The sequence below is a fragment of the Cupressus sempervirens genome, chromosome 1 (assembly GCF_028749045.1).
Source record: "Cupressus sempervirens isolate cs-2001-9-10 chromosome 1, ASM2874904v1, whole genome shotgun sequence".
NCBI classification, from domain to species: Eukaryota; Viridiplantae; Streptophyta; class Pinopsida; order Cupressales; family Cupressaceae; genus Cupressus; species Cupressus sempervirens.
In genome coordinates, this window is record NC_143118.1 from 503864392 (window position 1) to 503883753 (window position 19362).

At 36.2% G+C, this 19362-nt stretch overlaps 1 protein-coding gene across 4 annotated transcripts in view; it reads left to right on the top strand.

Annotated features, from left to right (window-relative positions):
* The window catches only part of HEXO3 (beta-hexosaminidase 3), a 296756-nt gene extending 285021 nt beyond the window's left edge, over positions 1–11735 (top strand). For all 4 annotated transcript variants that reach the window (XM_089829123.1, XM_089829126.1, XM_089829130.1 and 1 more), the window contains 4 exons: positions 10206–10304; positions 10383–10442; positions 10548–10798; positions 10888–11735. In XM_089829123.1, coding sequence (XP_089685249.1) covers positions 10206–10304; positions 10383–10442; positions 10548–10798; positions 10888–11054 — 577 coding nt within the window. In that variant the 3' untranslated portion in view covers positions 11055–11735. The remainder of the gene's footprint in view (positions 1–10205; positions 10305–10382; positions 10443–10547; positions 10799–10887) is intronic.
* Positions 11736–19362: the final 7627 nt, after the last annotated feature.

Genomic DNA, 19362 nt, shown 5'->3' on the forward strand with positions numbered 1-19362 from the left:
CAAGATTGGATTTGAAGAATGTTGAAGTGAGAGATAAAACACACCACATTGTTTATATTGGTTCTTTTGATTCTTTAACTGAGTTTTATTCTTGTTGAGGATTAAAAAAATTGTGTATGAAGAAAGGGTTATTTTTCAATCCTATACCATTATTGGTAGCTGAAAACGAACAAGTACCAACTAGTGCAAGACAAGATTCTTTGCCAAGAGATGGCACTCAGAGTTCGAGGACAAGGAAGAGGAAGAGGTCCAAGAAGGCAAGCAGCCAATGTAGAAATTCTAGAAGGGATGAGATGTATGGAGGCATGATTGGAAGCTATGGAGATTGCAAAAAGAAGAGGAGCTGACATAGGGGATGTCAATGATGAAGAGGTGCAAACTCAAAGAGAAGAGGAAGGAGTTGAAACAAGAATCGTTAGAGTGATATTGGGAGTTGGTTCCAAGTCAAGGATGGAAGTGCCTATGTATGCAGGAAGCTTGGATGTTGAGGAACTGATCAATTGGGTCAGTGCAATGAACAAGTATTTTGAATATGAAAATGTTTCCAATGATGAGAAAGTGAAATTTGCAGTAGCCTAATTGAAGGGTCATGCATCTCTTTGGTGGGATGGAGTACAAGATGAAAAGGTGCAGCAAGAAAAGGCCAAAATCAATAATTGGGACAGAATGTTAGCAAAATTAAAAGGTATATTCTTGCCCAAAGATTACCAGCTTAGTCTTTTCAAGAAATTACAAAATCTTAGACAAAAGGACATGTCAATTAAAGATTACATAGAAGAATTTTATAGGTTGACAATTAGATGCTATTGAAAAAGTGGCTAGATATCTCGATGGGCTGAAATATAATTTTCAAGATGAAATGAACCTTTTTTGTGCTAGAACTTTAGAGGAAGCATATCAATATGCTCTTAAAGTCGAAGAGAAGTCATCCAAGAAACAGACACAAAGCTCAAGAGGGAAAATTCAAAATTTTAGAGGAAGAGGATCACAAAGTAGTAGAGGACAATGGCAAGCACAAAATGAGGAAGCTAGTAGCTCACATCAACAAAAACAAGCATACCAAGGTAATGATTCTTTTAGAGGAAGGCCCTATTCAAGGGATAGAGGTGGAGGATTTTTTGGAAAATGTTTTAAATGTAACAGTTATGGACATAGATCTTACGAGTGTCAAGAAAATCCTACCACAAGTCAAAGGAGCACACACTTTGTTGAAGATGAATAGGAGGAAGATGCACAGGAACCTACCATTTATAATGTTGAACCTGAAGTGGGTGAATCACTCTTGGTGAAAAGAGTGTTACTCAAACTCAACAAAGAGGTGATAGAACCACCTCAAAGAAAGAATTTGTTCATAGCAATATGCAAAAGTGGAGGAAAATGTCACGAAGTCATCATAGATAGTAGAAGCACAAATAATCTAGTTTCAACAAAGATGGTGGAGAAACTAGGCTTGGAAAAGGTAACACATCCTACTCCTTACCGAGTGTCATGGTTTCAAAAGGGACGTCAACTCTTGGTTAATGAGCAGTGTAAAGTGGATTTACAAATAGGAACTTACAAAGATCAAATAGTGTGTGATGTTATGTCCATGGACATGTGCCATGTTTTACTTGGAAGACCTTGGTAATATGATAGAAAGGCTACACATGATGGGCAAGACAATATATATACTTTTGAGAAAGATGGGAAGAAGCCTATTCTTACCCTTAAGGAGCAACATGTTGCTGAACCAAGTTCTAGAGTGATGCTAATGGTTGGTAAGCAATTTCTACACCAAATTAAAAAGGAAGAGGTAAACTTTGCTTTGATAGGAAAGCTTAAAAGTGAAGTTACTAGCACAAAGATTATTGATTTTCCTAAAGAAATCCAAGATATGTGGGAAGAGTATAAAGACGTAGTAGTGGATGATCTTCCTAATGATTTACCTTCATTAAGGAGCATTAGCCATCACGTAGACTTGATTCCAGGAGCAAATCTTCCAAATAAAGTTGCCTACAGGATGATACTAAGGGAGAATGAAGAAATAAAGAATCAGGTGCAAGAACTATAGGAGAAGGGATAAATAAGAGAAAGTTTAAGCCCTTGTGCAGTTCAAACTGTTTTGAGTTCTGAGAAGGATGGAAGCTGGAGAATGTGCATAGATTCTAGAGCAATCAACAAGATCACCATCAGGTATAGGTTCCCTTTACCAAGGATTGATGATTTATTGGATTGTTTAAGTGGGGCTAAGTATTTCTCTAAAATAGACCTGAAAAGTGATAGACCTGAAAAGTAGCTACCATTAGATTAGAATAAGGGAAGGTGATGAGTAGAAGACGACCTTCAAGACAAACCATGGTCTCTACGAATGGCTGGTTATGCCATTTGGCTTATCTATTGCTCCAAGCACTTTCATGCACCTTATGAATGAGGTGCTCAAAGATTTCACAAGTTTTTCATAGTATACTTGATGACATACTGGTATATAGTAGCTCAAAGGAAGAACATTTGAAACATTTAAGGATGGTATTAAATAAATTGCATGAGAAAAAGCTGCTAATCAATCTCAAAATGTGTTCTTTCTTGAAGACAGCATTACTTTACCTAGGATTTCTCATCGCACAAGGACTAAATAAAGATGGACAAGGACAAGATAAAGGCAATCATGGAATGGCCTACTCCTAAGAACATCTTTGAGGTAAGAAGTTTTCATGGGTTAGCGAGTTTCTATAGAAAATTCATAAGAAATTTTAGTGGGATTTGTGCTCTAATAGTGGATACCATTAAGGGAGATAAAAAAAATTCTATTGGATAGAAGCGGCTGATAAGAGCTTTCATATTCTTAAAAAGAAAATTACAGAGGAACCTATCTTGTCCTTACTTGATTTTACTAAGCCTTTTCAAGTTGAATGTGATGCTAGTGGGACTGCTGTAGATGTTGTCCTCAGTCAAGATGGAAAGCCTATTGCTTGCTTCAATGAAAAGCTTAATGATGCAAAGAAGAGATATTCAACGTATGATCAAGAATTCTATTCCATCATACAAGCATTAAAGAAATAGAGGCATTATCTCATGCCTAAAGAATTTGTTTTGTATACTGACAATCATGCTTTCCAATTCATCAGTAGTCAACATAAGTTGAACCAAAGACATGTCAAATGGGTTGAATTTTTGCAAAGTTTTACATTTGTCATAAAAATCAAGAGCGGTCAATCTAATAAAGTGGCAGATTCATTGAGCAGGAGGAGTTTGAGCTTGTAGTTATCGCAAGTAAGTAAATTGGGATTTGATGACCTGAAGGAGATGTACAAAGAAGATAGGGACTTCAAAGAAGCATATGAAGCTTGTTTAAATCGTTGTGATAGAAGTCCTTGGATGAATTACATGATACAAGAGGGTCTACTATTCAAAGGCAACCAACTTTTCATCCCAAGAAGTTCCATGAGAGAGAATCTATTGAAGGAGAAACACAGTGGAAGCTTAATAAAACATTTTGGCCAAAATAAGACACTAGCTCAATTAAGTTCACATTATTATTGGCCAAGTATGGGAAATGATGTTAAGAACTTTGTAGAGAGATGTAAAGTATGCCAACATGCCAAAGGAAGCAGCCAGAATACAGGTTTGTATCAACCACTACCAATCCTAAATAGGCCATGGGATTCAATCAATATGGACTTTGTACTTGGTCTATTGAGAATACATAAAGGATATGATCCAATATTTGTAGTTGTTGATAGGTTTTCTAAGATGGCTCATTTCATTCCATGTACAAAAACAAGTGATGCTACCAATATTGCAATTTTTTTATTCAAGGAGGTAGTTAGGCTACATGGCCTTCCTAGGAGTATTGTCTCTGATCGAGAGACTAAATTTGTGGGACACTTTTGGAGAACTCTATGGAAGAAATTGAGCACTACTTTGAGTTTTAGCTTAGCTTACCATCCCTAGACAGATGATCAAACAGAAGTGGTCCATAGAAGCCTTGGAAACATCTTGCGAAGCTTATTGAGTATTCATCCAAAACAATGGGACTTACTGCTTGCACAAGCTAAGTTTGCATATGATGATTTTCCTAATAGAAGTATAGGTATGAGCCCTTTTCAAATCATGTATGGTATGCATTCTAGAGGAGTGTATGGGTTAAGGAATTTGGGTCCAATAGAGATGAAAATACTAATAGGGAAGATTTTGCCAATGCAATCCAAGATTTGCATGAACAAGTAAAAAGTAAACTCAAAGAGAGTACCATTAAGTACAAAAAGAGAGCTTATGTCAAAGGGAAAGAAGTCAATTTTGATGTTGGAGATTTGGTTCTAGCTTATCTCAGAAAAGAAAGGTTCCCAAGAGGAGAATAATAAGTTGACAAGCAAAAAAAAAATCCTTGTAGGGTTTTACAAAAGTTTTCTAGCAATGCATATGAAATAGAACTTCCAAAGGGAATTGGTATTTCTCAATGTAACATGGGGACACGTCCCCCCCCCCAAAAGTGGGCCGTCTTGGAGATAGGGACACACCTTGGACGGGGGGATGTTGTATCGGCGTTTTGGGCAGTGCCACTTAGAGCGCAAACATCTCAAAGTGTGGGTGCAGGGGGATGTGAAGGAGTCTCCTTTATTGCGGGGGGACACTAGGACGTCTCTCGCATCAAGCAAAAGAGGCACATTAAAAATTAAAAAGTTTAATGCATTTATATAATGTTTTAATGTCTCCATTTTTATGCTATTGGGTTGTGGGGCCCATTCCTTCCTCCTCTGTTCAAAAGCCTTCTATTCTTTATTTTTATTCACATTTGCATTTCTCATTGTTTGCAATAGCAAGAAGAGGAAGAGTGAAAAGCTGGGATAAGGGTTTATGCAAGAGTGAAGAAAGCGTTTGCAAGTGAAAAGGAGAGCCTAGGAGCAAGAAGAAGAGGAGGAGGGTTTACCATCTTGTTGAAAGAGTTTTTTAGGCAAAAGGTAGGGTTTTTAACTAGTTTTTCTCATTTTCAAATGCATGTTTATAAATTATTGCTCAATGTTTTAGTTCTAAATGTGTGTTGTTTCATTTTGTTATAGTTATGATTATCATTCATTCATTGAATTCTTTATAAATATTAAATAATAGATTAAGATTCTTGATATTTCATTTTGCAAATTCTTGTTATTTAGTTTTAAACTTTGAAAAATTTAAAGAAGGGCATAGGCTGAAAGTTTGTAAATTCAAATTGTTAACTTTATTAACAAAAAGTTCATTTTGTGAAATGCAGTGTCAAAATGAGCTCCCACATTGATACTCATAGTGATGACGAGATGGAATTTCATTCAAATAGTGGCAGTGAACCTGAGCCTAAGGTTGGGGCTGAGGATGATAATGACACCGTTGAGAGGAGTGAGCATGAGAGTGACACTGGGGCTGGCCCAAATTAGCAAGGGGCCCAAACTAGTTCCACTTCCATGAGTACTGATTTTATACTATCTGGTACTTCATCTATTGATTGCCTCTCCCCATCTTTGGCAGAGTGGGCTCTAGGAGTAAGTTTGATCCAAAATCTCCTTTAAAACAATTTGCCACTATAATAACAAGCGGACTAGGAATAGGTGGCACAAGAAAGTGGAAATGTAATATTTGTGGTGATGTATGGTATGGTAACATCACTAAAGTGAATGTACACTTCCTCTTTTGGACAATTAAAGGTGTCTTACCATGTAAGTTTTTGATTGAATCCAAAAACTTGAAGTTTAGAGAATTGAATTCAACAAGCTTTGGGGAGTTCTAGAGGACTCGGGCCTTCTAATGCCTACTACTTTGGCTGGTAGGTAGCAGATTCAGACTATATAGGAGGTGCATGAGCAACAAATACAGGAGCAACAACACTGATGCATGTCTTCTTCTAGACCACAACATAAAGCTTCATCTACTACATTGCTAAGGGAAGCCTTCGCACCTTCCTCTACTTATAGCTCTACGTGTAGCAACACCCTAGACAAGCAAGGGGAAATGTAGGGCACAATCTAGTGACAACCCTATAGCAGAATTGTTTGCAGCCCAGATGAGAGAGAAGTTAGATGCATGCATTGGGCTGATGTTATTTGCCAATGGTGTTCCACTTCATATTGCTCAGTCTCGTTATTTTAAGGAGGCATTTCATAGTATAGCGAAGGTGGGGTTACCATCATATGTGCCATCAAGTGAGTACAAATTGAGGACTAAAATATTGGATGATGAGTATGCCAAGATTAGTGAGTTCATGGAGACCATGAGGGTTGTTTGGGAGGAATCAGGGTGCAACATTATCATGGATGGGTGGACGAACATTAGACACCGTCCACTCATTAATGTCATAGTCACATGTACAAATGGCCCATTCTTTCTTAGGTTGGTTGATTGTTTAAGACATTGAAAAGATGTTGATTTTCAGTTTCAGATTCTTCGGGAAGCCATTGAGGAGATTGGGCCACAAAATATGGTCCAAGTAGTGACAGATGCAGCTCATGTGTGCAAAGCTGCAAGGAGGCTTATTGAGGCCACATATTGGCATATTTGGTGGACTCCTTGTTGTGTGCATGCTATGAACAATGCTCTAAAGGACATGGGGAAGATTAGTTGGATAAAGGGAGTGGTGAGTGATGATAGTGATGTGCAGATGTATATCTGCAACCACTACACCTTACATGCACTATTTAGGAGCTTTGCCAGGAAGGAGTTACTAAAGCCAGTCGAGACACAATATGCATTCTATTTCATTATCTTGGAGAGAATGCTTGAGTTGCAGGAGCCACTGCAACTAATGGTTATCACAAATGAATGAATAGATGGGATGGTTCCAGGTCAGAGCAAGGGATGAGGGTGAAGGATATAGTTAAGAGATGTATTTTGGAGCAATGCAAAATATGTTGTCTCTATTATTAGGCCAGTCTTCGAGGTGATCAAGTATGGAGATGGGTATGCGCCTACACTTGGAGAGGTGTACAAGTGCATTGATTCTATGCTTGGGCAGATGAGGACAATTGTGCGAGAGGACCCCACATTAGCCTTCTACAATGATCACATTCGGCCTATTATTTAGCATAGATGGGACAAATTTAACACACCCTTACACATGCCTGCATATGCATTGAATCTGAGGTGGTACATGACTAGGCCTGGTAGAGTTACACCACTTCATGATGATGAGGTGATTTATATTATATAACACTTTAAGACTTTTTCTTAAGACTTAGATTCTTATCATTTTATAAATTAAAATCATTTACATTACTAGCATCTTGATTCTTCTATTTGCTAATAATTTGTACTTTTTAAATTTTTTCAGGTGAAGGAAGGGTTCTTCAAGTGCATAGATAGGACATATGACCTTGAGACAGTAGCTAAGGTTGACACTGAGTGGACCAAATTTTCTATTCTTAGGGTTTACAATCAAGCGGCAAAGGCGGATATCAAGGCTACGGCACAAGAGGATCCCATTTTGCGGTGTCAACTTATGGAGCAAAATCTACACCCCCCACACTAGCTATTCATTTTCTGTCCCAGGTACTTAGTTCCTCAATTTTTAACTTTTCATTGTTCATTGTTCAATGATCATTGTTCAACTTCTAATTCCCAAGTCTTACGTTGGCCAATTATTTTTCATCTCAAGTTTCTAGTTCCTTAGCTTCTGAGAGGAATTGGTCTACATATAGCTTCATCCACTCTCTTAAGAGGAATAGACTTACCTCTCAAAGAGCAAAGAAGGTGTGTTGCGTATCGATGACCACAAGATAAGTGTGTACAAGGAGGGCCCAACATCATGATGGGATGTAGACCCTGAGGAGCCATAACAGATTGATGAGGAGGAGAATGCTTTAGATCCAGCCACAGGGCTAGTTGGTGTTCCCTTTTTGGCTCTTGATCTTGGAGAGACTGATAGTTCCAGTGGCGATGAGTTTCAACTTCCAACCTCTAGGGGATGATCATTGATCATTGATTTGGCATTTTGATTTAGACTCTTGGAGACTTGTAGTTTTTGTTTGCATTATATACTTATTTTGATATCATGATTCATGGCACATGATACTTATTGTCGTCATCTTTATGTCATGATTTTTCATATGATCATTGATTACTATTAGATAGTAGAATCTAGATACTCATACTATTGATCTAAAGACTGATATATAGAGTAATATTTATTATTTGCTGATGTTCAATGTTCAATGTTCATTGTTTGTTTGTCATTTGATCATGAATCATGATGTTCTAGTTAAAATCTTCAATGCAATGTTCAATGTTTAAGTTTTTTACATCTTTGTATCTTATATTGTATAATTTTAGTACATCTTTTCATAACTAGTGTTTTGAGTACCATTTGTATAGTATATACACCCCTGCTCCCCTTGCCACCCCCTTGTCCCTTAGCATCCCCAAATCAAGGACCCTCTATCCCCCCGTCTCAGAAACTTGTACCCCCATCCTGTTGTCCCCCTGACTCCTAGGGCGGTGTAACTATGTTATTTCTCCTATCTTCAATGTTGCAGATCTGTACCCTTACAAGGGTGAAGATTCAATGTTTAAGTTTTTTACATATTTGTATCTTATATTGTATAATTTTAGTACATCTTTTCATAACTAGCGTTTTAAGTACCATTTGTATAGTATATACACCCCTGCTCCCCCCCCCCCCCCCCCCCCGTCTCTCAGCATCCCCAAATCAAGGACCCTCTATCCCCCCATCTCAAAAACTTGTACCCCCATCTTGTTGTCCCCCTGACTCCTAGGGCGGTGTAACTATGTTATTTCTCCTATCTCCAATGTTGCAGATCTATACCCTTACAAGGGTGAAGATAAACTAGTCCTAGTCCCTGAAATAGGTGAAGAACAGGTCATCCAATGGAAGCAGCAGTTACCCAAGGCAACTCCAAAGCAACCTGAGTCAATCTTGGACACAAAAGTCATTATGAAAACAAGAGGTAGGGAACATCTGAAATACTTGGTCAAATGGAAAGGTCATCCATCTGATGATTCCACATGGATGACGGGATCCAATCTATTCAAGTATGGAATTCATATTGAGGACCTCATGGATAGGAGCCCATGAACAAGTCTTTTTTTCCTTGGGAATCTGATGCAGAAGCAACAACCTACCATCCAAGATTAGCCTTCGAGAGGATAATTTCAGTGAGCTGTTTTTTTATCTTAATTAGATTTTGATAAGGTTTTAGATAACTAGGAACTGTTTAATATAGTAATTTGTTGCAGATTTTGTGGATTAGGAAGTTTCAGATATATATGTGTGTGTGTGTGTGTGTGTGTGTGTGTATAGTAAGTCTGCAAGCCTGGGAAAACAGATTTTGGATGTCTGCAAAATTGAATAAAGATTGTGGTTTTTAAGTGCAAGATAATAGTTGAGTTTCATAGTTTTATATTTCCTTTTGCTGTACATCACATTGTACCAAAATTAGCAAACCATTTGCTAAAAGTTACACTATACCCACTAAGAAATTACTGAAACCCATATAAAAGATTGTCTCTGATTTGTTTGTTACTACAATGAATACAAGCTATAGAAACAGAAAGAGAAATTATACTTGCCATTATTTTGTAGGTCTTGGATTGTTCCATACTGTGTACATTCCTAGGGCTTTGCATTCAATCCATCAGCTTTTCGAATAATAATTGCTTATGATTAGTTCTTGTTCATTGTCTTGTTTATTTTTGCCCTACAGGTTCTGATATGCATTCCATTTTCGCTCTATTTGGGAGTGTAGCCTTTGTTTAGTATACACATTATTTCCTTTTATATAATTATTGTTGAAAATTGCTGCTGCTTCCTGCTTCTTTGGGTGCGTGTAAGATTTACTCATCCGTCCCACGTCTTGGATTGTTGCTATACTTCCCTTTGAAACGGAGCTTTGCAAAGTTTTAACTTCTGAAAGTCTGCCCTTAGTCGTTGGCTGTTTAGGGTTATTTTATTTCAATGATTTGTAAGGCATGATTCTTTCTTTTATTGAAATTCATCTTCCACATTTGAGAATACTTCTGAGAACAGAGATAAATTTCAAAGTCACGCTTTTTATGTTTAGATATTTTAAAACCTTAGGGGCAAAATGAAAACTTAGAACAAAGGTTTGCTTCCTACAATCTTAAAACTCAATATCCTTTTCTTACACATATATTTCAGTTATTCAAATGCGTGCCGTGTTTACCAATTAATGCATGCAATTGCCTCGATTCACTTTGATTGATTCTCTTTGTTGTGTTTCTTGCAGGTTAACCAGACACAAACTAAATGAGTCAGAAGCTTATAAATATTTTGTCTTGCGAGCCCAGAAAATAGCACTATCCCATGGTTATGACCCCATTAACTGGTACGAATTGCAAAATCATCTTCTACTCATCCAGATTTATTATGAAGGTTTGCTGTAACTAATGTTTGAGGCTCGCAGGGAAGAGACGTTTAATAACTTTGGAGGAAATTTAAATCCTAAAACAGTTGTACACAATTGGTAAGCCATACTCGTTTGTACAATGGGTAAGCCGTACAGTGTAGTATGGAAAACTGCAAGCGTGTGTTCCCCTTCCTCTGAGTTGTTATTTGATTGATATGTTAGGCTTGATACTGGAGTTGCACCGAGAGTTACAAAAGCTGGATTTAGATGCATTGTAAGTGACCAGAATAACTGGTATTTGGACCACTTATACACGAGTTGGGACAAGTTCTACTCGAATGAACCATTGACTAATATCACCAATCCAAAGCAGCAGGCGTTGCTCATTGGTGGTGAGGTTTGTATGTGGGCCGAGACAGTTGACTCTTCTGACATTGAGCAGACTATTTGGCCCCGCGCTGCTGCGGCTGCAGGTAATTTACTTCACCTCACTTGCTTATTCACATTTCATTGGGGCTTCATTCATTCAGCTGACTTGGTCTCTCGTCCCCACCTTTTGAAGAGCGTATGTGGACTCCATTTGATAAAGTTGCAAGAAACCCAAGAGAAGCTGCAAACAGATTGGCGAAATTCAGGTGTCTACTAAATCAAAGAGGAGTTGCTGCGGCTCCCTTGGATCAACCAGGTCGTGGCACACCTCAGGAACCTGGATCATGTTACGTGCAGTAGTTGCTGCTGCATCAACTGCAACCATTCAAATAATATTCTTCAATAGAATAAAGTCTCCTCAGGTGCATGTTTCCAAGTTTGTTTTAACAGCATTATAGGAGACTGAATCTATTTTCTAAATAATGGCATCCTTAAAGGAGGCAATATTGCAGCTTCACAAGTCATATATTGAAAACGATATATCAATGTACTCTACTACTCTCTTCTCAAATATATCAATGTATTTATGTGTTTGAGACTTGTGATTCTCGTTTTCATCACCTCCCCTTGATTTTCATGGTTGAGAGGGCGACCGCACATCGTTTAATTGTGTCACTCTGATTGAGGGTAGCACATGTTTGTCGAAGCACTCGCAAAACAAATATGGTTGAACCTCACAGTAATAGAGTTGAAGCAGTACGAATGCTGGAGAAAAATACAAGGACTCTCCAACCATCTAAACTCCTTTGTTGCTTTACTTGCACCGCAGAATATTTGCACCGGCTACGAAAATCAAAAAGCATATAATGGAATTTTATTGTACTTGGTTAATTTTTTAAAAATCATTCCTTATAATTTTGTTTGTTTTCGTGGGTGCATAACTATATGCCAACTTAAATGGTAGATATATTGGCGTTTTGATATTTGTATTAAGAACACAATTTGTAACTGAAAAATAAAATGATATGAGTTTTTATTAAATATTTGGAAATGGCAAACTTTTTTTAAAAAGTTTTTAATTTATATTAAATAAGTAATTTAGAAATATTTCTATAGAATATTGTATCAAATTTAATTGAAATTAAAATAATTTTGAATATGAATTGTCAATTGATTTGGAATATGAATTGTCAATTGATTTGGATTAATTTAATGAAATGAATATATTTCTAATAAAGAAATAATTTTATCTTTTATAAAATGATTATTAATTTGAAATAGATTTTAATATCTTTTTTTTTTTTTTTTTAGACTACAGGAATCAGTGCAACACGGCCCCCCTATTTTTTAATAAAGAATAAGAGTTACAATCTATTTTATAAAATAATATATATTTTTTATTAATTACAAATGTATTTTGTATTTTAGTTAATAATTTAAAATTTGAATTTGTTTGTGAATTTAATTTTCTTAATTAAAGGAGCATGATTGATAAAGATATAGGTAAAAGAATAATATTTAAACTTTGTCTGTAAGGAGGGAAGAACGAAGAATGAAAAAATGGTTGGAGGTTTGAATAACTTGAAGAAAAAAGCTAGAGAATGAGGTAGTTTTGAGGTTGATTCAACCAAGCAAGGAGTGTTGACAAATCAACCACAAGCATTTGGGAAAACTATGGAATTTGATGGTACTAATGCTACTGCGACATCTGTGACTGCCAAATAACATGGATAAGCAATCTAGTCAGAATCCTGGGTTTGAAATTTCTTCAACACTGGTGGTAACTAATGGATCTTTATCGAACATGCATGGCTCTTTTCCACACATGCATGATTCTCTTCTGAACATGCATGCAATGGGATCTGACTCATTTTAAGTGGGGGAGAGCTCCAGGCTTTTAAAAGTTAATGGTTGTCTCCCATGAAGCCATGACTGCCCAATTTTGGTTATTCCTCCAGAGGCAGTGATGGAGGACATTGAGTACTGGACTAAGAATGCTTTGATATGTAAATTTCTTGGTATTCAGATATCCTTATTGGCTCTTGAGGCATGGATTCGTTGTTCATGGTAGGTGGAAGGAAATATGGAGATCATGCTCGCTTGGATTAGTTATTTCTTTGTTGTTTCCTCTTGCATGTTTGATCGGGATCGTGTTTTTGAAGGGGGTCCTTATTTTTACGACCATGTGGGGTTATTTATTAAACCTTGGCATTGAGGATTTAATTTTGCAGAGGATCTCCCCTCAAATGTGTCAATGTGGGTTCGCCTACCACATCTTCCTCTTGAATTATGATGAGAAGACATTTTTTGTCAAATTTTTGCTTTGCTTGGAAAGTCGACTGTGATTATGCATCAATCCCTTAATAAAAAGGTTCTCTCTTATTCTAAAATTTGTGTTGAAATTGATTTGAATAACCCATTACCAGATTCTATGGAAATTTTTCTTCGGCCTTCTTCTTGGGTGTAGCGATTGGATTGTGAATCCCTTCCTTTTCGATGTTGGATATGTCATGAGTATGGTCATTTGCAACATCAATGCCCTCGAGTCTCAGCTTCTAAAGGGACAGATGGCTTTGCTACTAGCAATGATGGTGGTCAATCAAAAACTACAGGAAAAGGTAAAAGCTCAAATGGATAACATAGCCAAAGTGCATGCATAAGAAGATAATGTGGGAAAAAGGAAGACTCAATTGAATGATATTGATTTGGATAAAGATAGATTTATTCTTGTTCACCCACGAGCTAAGTGGTGTGGTCAGAAAAGGCCCTTCAAAGATCGACAGATAGATTCTGGTTTTAATCGATTTGAGGTGCTAGAAAATATGGTTTTAGAGGATGTTATTCATCCTAATATCTCAGCTGATCCAATTTGTAATGGGGAAGCTCTACCTCATGAATCCTGTGAAGCATCTCAAGTTGTGGTTCGCTAGCCCAATGAGCTCCCTATTACTCTTGAGTTTGGAGCTTTGGTGACTCCTATGGTGCCTCAATATAATGTTGGTGTTCTGGCAAACTTAGTTCAGGATGTGCTAGCATATGGTAAGGGGTCTCCTCTCCCTTTGGGTTTGTTGCAAAGACCTTTTTATATGGTTGCATTTACTCCTATAAAGAGTGGGCGTAAAAAAGACCAAGAGAAGCTCAAATTTATAGGAGATATGTTGATAGAGTCTAGGGTTGTGAAACCCTTGGATACACGTTTCCCCCATCCTACTCAGTGTTGATCATCCTCTCATGGAATGTTAGGGGGTTGAAAAACATTCCTAAACAAAAGGCTATTCATGATTTGGTGATTGATCATTCTCCTGACTTTTTTTGTGTCTAGGAGAGTAAGCTTTCGGTGGAGTCTATGGACTAATTTGCCTCTAGTATTTGGCCTCGAGAGCAATGCCAATGTGGGCTATGGGGATGGCTGGTGGTTTGGGTATCTTTTGGGACCCTCGGAAAATATCTCCCCTTGGTTGGGTGTTCTCTTCTTCATCTCTATTTATGGTGGCTTCTTCTATGGACTCTAGTGAGGTGATCTTGATTACTAATGTGTATGCGCCTATCGATTTTGTGGGAAAGGTGAAACTATGGATGCATATTCGGCATGTTAGAAACTTTCATCCTTACCATCCTTGGGTATTAGTGAGATATTTCAATTCAGTTTTAAGTCTAAAAGAGAAGCAGGGTGGGTTGTCTTGGTTAGGGCCTTCATCTGATCTTTTTCGTCAGAATATAGATCTCTTGCATCTTTCTGATCTTAAGCCCACTAATGGTCTCTTTACTTGGAATAATAGAAGGATTGGAGTTAATGCTATCTGAGAATGTCTTGATAGATTTCTAGTATTTTTCTTTTGGGTTAATGATGCCCTCACTCTCTCTCTCTCTTGAAATTGTGGATTGGAGCAGTTCTAATCATTGGACAATTAAATTTTCTACTATTGGGGTGATTATTCCCAAGAATCCTCCTTTTAAGTTTTAGCTCATGTGGCTTCAGGACTTCTCTCTATGATCTTATTTCTAGTTGGTGGAGGGATGGTGCCCCTGCTTTTGGTACTATTATTTGAGGCTTTTTTATAGGAAGACAAACCTTAGATGGGGTGGTTATTACTACTAAAGCTATCCACTCTATGGCTAGCTCAAGGGAGTGATTTATGTTTATTAAGTTGGATATGGCTAAGGCCTATGATATAGTCAAATGGCCACTCTATGGCTAGCTCAAGGGAATGATTTATGTTTATTAAGTTGGATATGGCTAAGGCCTATGATATAGTTAAATGGACCTTTCTAAGGAATATTCTTCTTGCCTTTAGCTTTAGCTCAGAGTGGTGAGTTGGACTATGAGTTGTGTCACTTCTTCCTCTTTCTCTATCCTCTTTCCCCCTTTTTTTTCATTATTATGGCTAAGGGTTTGGGCAGATTTATTAAGTATTAGATGCCAACTCTATCCAAGGGTGGCGTTGGGGGAATGGTTTACCTTCTCTTTCTCATCTTCAATTTGTTGATGACTCTGCTCTTGTGGGAATGGCTTGAGTCAAGGAAGTTGAATCCTTCCGGCATACTTTGGATATTTATTTGGTGGCGACAGGCTAGAAAGTTAATGAACACAAATCTTCTATATATATTTTTTTAACACTTCTAATCCTATTCAGTGAAGGATTGCTAATATCCTTATCTTTCATATTGGTTCACTCCCTTTGACTTATCTTGGCATTCCTATTGTTGTTTCTAGGAATCCACAACTCTTCTGGCAGAATTTGATTAGCAAACTTCAGGAGAAGGTAAATAACTGGACCCATAGATGGCTCTCTACTGCTGCTTATGTTACCTTTCTTCAATCTATTATTTAGGCTCTTCCTAACTATAGAACATGATTCAGGTTGCTCCTATTTACTTTCTCAAGGAATTTGATGCCCTTTCAACACAATTCCTTTGGAGTGGTAATTTGTGTAATTCTAAATGCAGTTTGATTAGTTGGGAGATTATTTGCAAATCTGAGAAGGAGAGTGGCCTTGGTCTCTAATATACTATCTTGAGTAGCAAAGCTTTGGCTGCTAAGTTTTACTGGCAATGGTGCTCTGGACAAAATCATCTTTGAGCTTGTATAATTACTCATAAGTATTTTAGAGGCATTGATCCCTGGTCTGTTTCCATGCTTCCTTTTTAAGGTCGTGGCTCTATGGTGTAGAATACTCTCAAGATTGGTGCTCAATTAGTGAAGAGCGACCTTTTCTAGATATGTAAGGGAGGCTCTAAGGCTTTGTTTTGGTCTGATGTTTGGGATGGAAACCCTCCCATATTATCCATTTACCCTCATCTTCAGACTTTGTGTGATTCTTTTCTTGTTGTTGGATGGGATAAATTGGCTCATTATAAGACTCCTTATCAACTGGGTCTTGTTGTCAAATATAGGTGGAAGTGCTCTTTAGAATTGCCTCTTGAGGGCTCAGAGGTAGACCGCCAAGATCTTTTTAGGATTTTGACTTTCGAGGAGTGTTGTTCAGTGCTGAGGCCAGATGTTTTGGCTCGGGGTAGTACCCTATCTGGTAAATTTTTATTTCTGCTAGGTACTAGGAGATTACTAGACAACTATTAGGGGATGCTAAGGTCCCTTGGTGGAAACAAGTTTGGAATAAGTTTTCTTTGTCCAAATGTAATTTCTTCATGTGGTTGGTGGCTCGCAACCAATTTCTTACATCGGATAATATTTGTAAATGTGGGTTCCAAGGCCCACCTTTTTCTGTGTTATGTGGTAATGGAGAGGAGTCTATCTCTCATCTCTTCTTTCATTGTTCATTTTCTACCCAATTATGGCATCTTTGGTGGAGTGCTTGGGGTTGCTCTTGTCGGCATGCTTCCTCCTTGCTCGAGTTTTGGGATCGCTTGGTGAATGCCCCCCTCCAAGGGTCCACCTCTTTAGGCTGCATGGATTGATGGCCTCTCTTTTATTCTTTGGCATATTTGGTTGGAGAGAAACCGATGAATCTTTTAGGATGTCTAGATTGGTGTCATGCATCTTTGGTGGAAGATCTCCCACTCTCTTCAAGAAATTATTCAGGCGAAGTGTGAGTTATATGGAGGTATGGATCCTAGTGATCTTGCTATTTGTAGACACCTTAACTTTCATTTCAAGATGAGTTCTCATGGGTTGTAGGCCATTGGTTGTAGGCCATTGGTATCATAAAGTTCAAAACCATCCCAAACATCAAGGGAAGAGACGGGTGAACCGTGTGGGCCATTGGTCACCTCCTCCACTCAGAGTTCTCAAAGTCAACACTAATGGTTATTCCTGGGGGAATCCAGGTCCTGTTGGCATTGGGGGAGTGGCCTGATGCAACTTTGGAGAAGTTCAATTTCTTTTTTTAGTACATAAGGGTTGTCATACTAATAATCTCATGGAGGCTTTTTCCATTTTACATGTTGTGGAGCAATGCTATTTGAGGGGATGGTGCAAAATTATCTATGAATCTGACTCTCAGGTGGTGGTGAATTTGCTCATTTCACAATTTCTTAAGGATGTTAGTTGGCAATTGGCTTCAATTGTTAATCAAACTCTTCTCTTTTGTACTTCTCTAGAGTTTGCTAGTTTTAATTACATTCCCCGAGAATGGAACAAAGTTGTTGATTGTTTGGGCAAATGGGCATTTGATCATGCTCAGGATTGGAATATTGTGGATAGGGGGAAACTTCCCTTAGAGGTGTCTCTTGAGTTAGATCACCTTGTTGCTCAGGATAGAGCTTCTTCTTGAGCTCTCCCTTCTGTTTCTCATTTTGTTATAATAAATTTTTGCCTCTCGTTTAGTATTTTTTCCCCCTTAATTAATCTTAGTTTCTATGGTTTTGATATATGTTAGATGAAATTATATATAATTGTTATGTTAGAATTGTTAATAGGTATGGATGTATTTTTATCCTCTGTTTATGATCAATAGAAGAATGATATCTGATGTTTAGGTACTTTTTATAATATAAAGATTTTTATTTATTTCTATAGTAACATTTTTATGTCAATAATAACACTTCAACCTTTAAATATTTTATATGAGATATATTTGTACTTATGAATGTAATTTTGGTTGAAATGATTCATATATTTAAATAAATTCAAAATAATTACTTATTGTATAAATACTATTATTATATTTTCTACATACAATTTATTTATTGTGATTTTTTATCAAATATTTTTTATAATTATAAATTTTATTTATTATATATTTATTAGCTTTATTTAGAAACAAAGAAGATTCAAGCAAATTTAATACAAATCAAATTTTAAATTAATAACTAATGAACAAATTATATTCCTCCCAAACAAATAAAATATTTAAATTTTAAAGTAGATTGAATAGTCAAGCTTTTATTCACTTTAAATTTAATATTTTTTATTATAAAATTAAATTCTTTTATTTATTTAATTGTGTTTTTAATAAAGTTTTAAATATTTCATATTTAAATATTTTTAAAAAATTTATTACATATATTGTTTTAATAAAATTATTCTAAATTAAGAAATTATTTATATTTAAAATATATATTTTAATTACATTAAATTTATTTATAATATTTAAAATTTAAAATATAGTAATACTAATCTTATAATTTTCAAATAAGGAAAATTTATTATTTACAATATTTAAAAATAAAAATAATAATGTGATTCATATTTTGATTTTAAAATTGTGCTTCCAAAACAATTCAAGGAATCCAATATAAAGGTTTGAAAGCCCTATTGTGAAACCTTGAATTTATTTGATCAGTTTCACCATCTAGGAAAAGAGAGGAAATTTTATTACAAGGTTGATCACTATTTAAGGAATGGTGGAATTAGTAATAGAAAACGAAGAGAGCTTTTGATGGGCTACTCCCTAGATTAATAGGGCCTACATAGGTTACCAGGGTGCATTGATCTAGCAATATGTTTATCCTCTCAAAAAAGAGAGCATGTGTACATTTGTATGTGGTAGCATAAATAGTTTTACTTTGTATAAAGTATTGTCAGAAGTGCATAGGTTTTGGGGAAAACAAAGAATTGATGGAAGTAACGGCATTGGCTATCAGTCGGTGCAAATATTTTGCTATTTAGCGAGTGCCTACTTGCATCCGCTACTGCAATAGTAGATTTCAACCAAGCTACTGATTTTGGTGACATACACACACTGGTTTTGGTTCAAGGGTTTGGAATGATTGCAAAGTTGAGTTTCCCCATATAGAATACATCCAAATTTCTCAAATTACATTTAAAACAACTTTCATTAAATAAATATATAAATAATTATTTATAAAATATAATTACTAATATTAAAAATGACATAATTTATTACTTTATCAATTTTTAAAAAATTATAAGCTTTTTGATTTATTTGATTAGTAAACTATTCAATGAGTTTGATAGAAAAATCTTACAAGATTTCTTTAAAAATATTATAAGCTTTGTGGATCTGTGTGAATCACTACTAAGGAAACATAGATTGATGAGTTTGACTCAAAAACTACAAACTTAAATCTTGATAGCAATATCACAACCTGATTTCTTCTAAAAAATATCTCCTACTTAGTAAACCACATGTGAGATATTAACAAAAATGACAAATGTAAAATAAAATCTAAAATTTGTGAAAATGTATGATTATTTATGGAATTTGATTTGAGTTTGTTCATGATTAATCTACAAAACACAAAATAT